Below are 264 nucleotides of genomic sequence, written 5' to 3'. Positions count from 1 at the left end.
CAAACCGCCGCCGGTGCCGCGGTCGGGCTTGCTGCTGTTCCCGGCATGGGTGGCGGGTTTGTCAGCAGGGCTGAAGCCGGGGACGAGGTTCCAGACGGCCATGATGATGCCAAGGACGAGCATCCCCAGCCCTATCGCCGTCAGGGCGTAATGCGAGCCATTGGCCCGAGACTGGGCCATCGCTCCCGTTGCTGGCTGGCCAGGCGGGCTGCCCCCTCCTCACAGCGCGGCTCGGGGCAGGGGGGCTGCAGGCCGGCTGGCATG

General features: G+C 70.5%; 1 protein-coding gene across 1 annotated transcript in view; it reads right to left on the bottom strand.

Annotated features, from left to right (window-relative positions):
• The window catches only part of TMEM51 (transmembrane protein 51), a 2,036-nt gene extending 1,856 nt beyond the window's left edge, over positions 1-180 (bottom strand). The window contains exon 1 of the mRNA XM_010137767.1: positions 8-180. Coding sequence (XP_010136069.1) covers positions 8-180 — 173 coding nt within the window. The remainder of the gene's footprint in view (positions 1-7) is intronic.
• Positions 181-264: the final 84 nt, after the last annotated feature.

The sequence above is a fragment of the Buceros rhinoceros genome, unplaced genomic scaffold, assembly GCF_000710305.1.
Source record: "Buceros rhinoceros silvestris isolate BGI_N320 unplaced genomic scaffold, ASM71030v1 scaffold32336, whole genome shotgun sequence".
NCBI classification, from domain to species: Eukaryota; Metazoa; Chordata; class Aves; order Bucerotiformes; family Bucerotidae; genus Buceros; species Buceros rhinoceros.
Note: the sequence above shows the minus strand (reverse complement) of the source record. Positions and strands in the feature narration are given on the sequence as shown.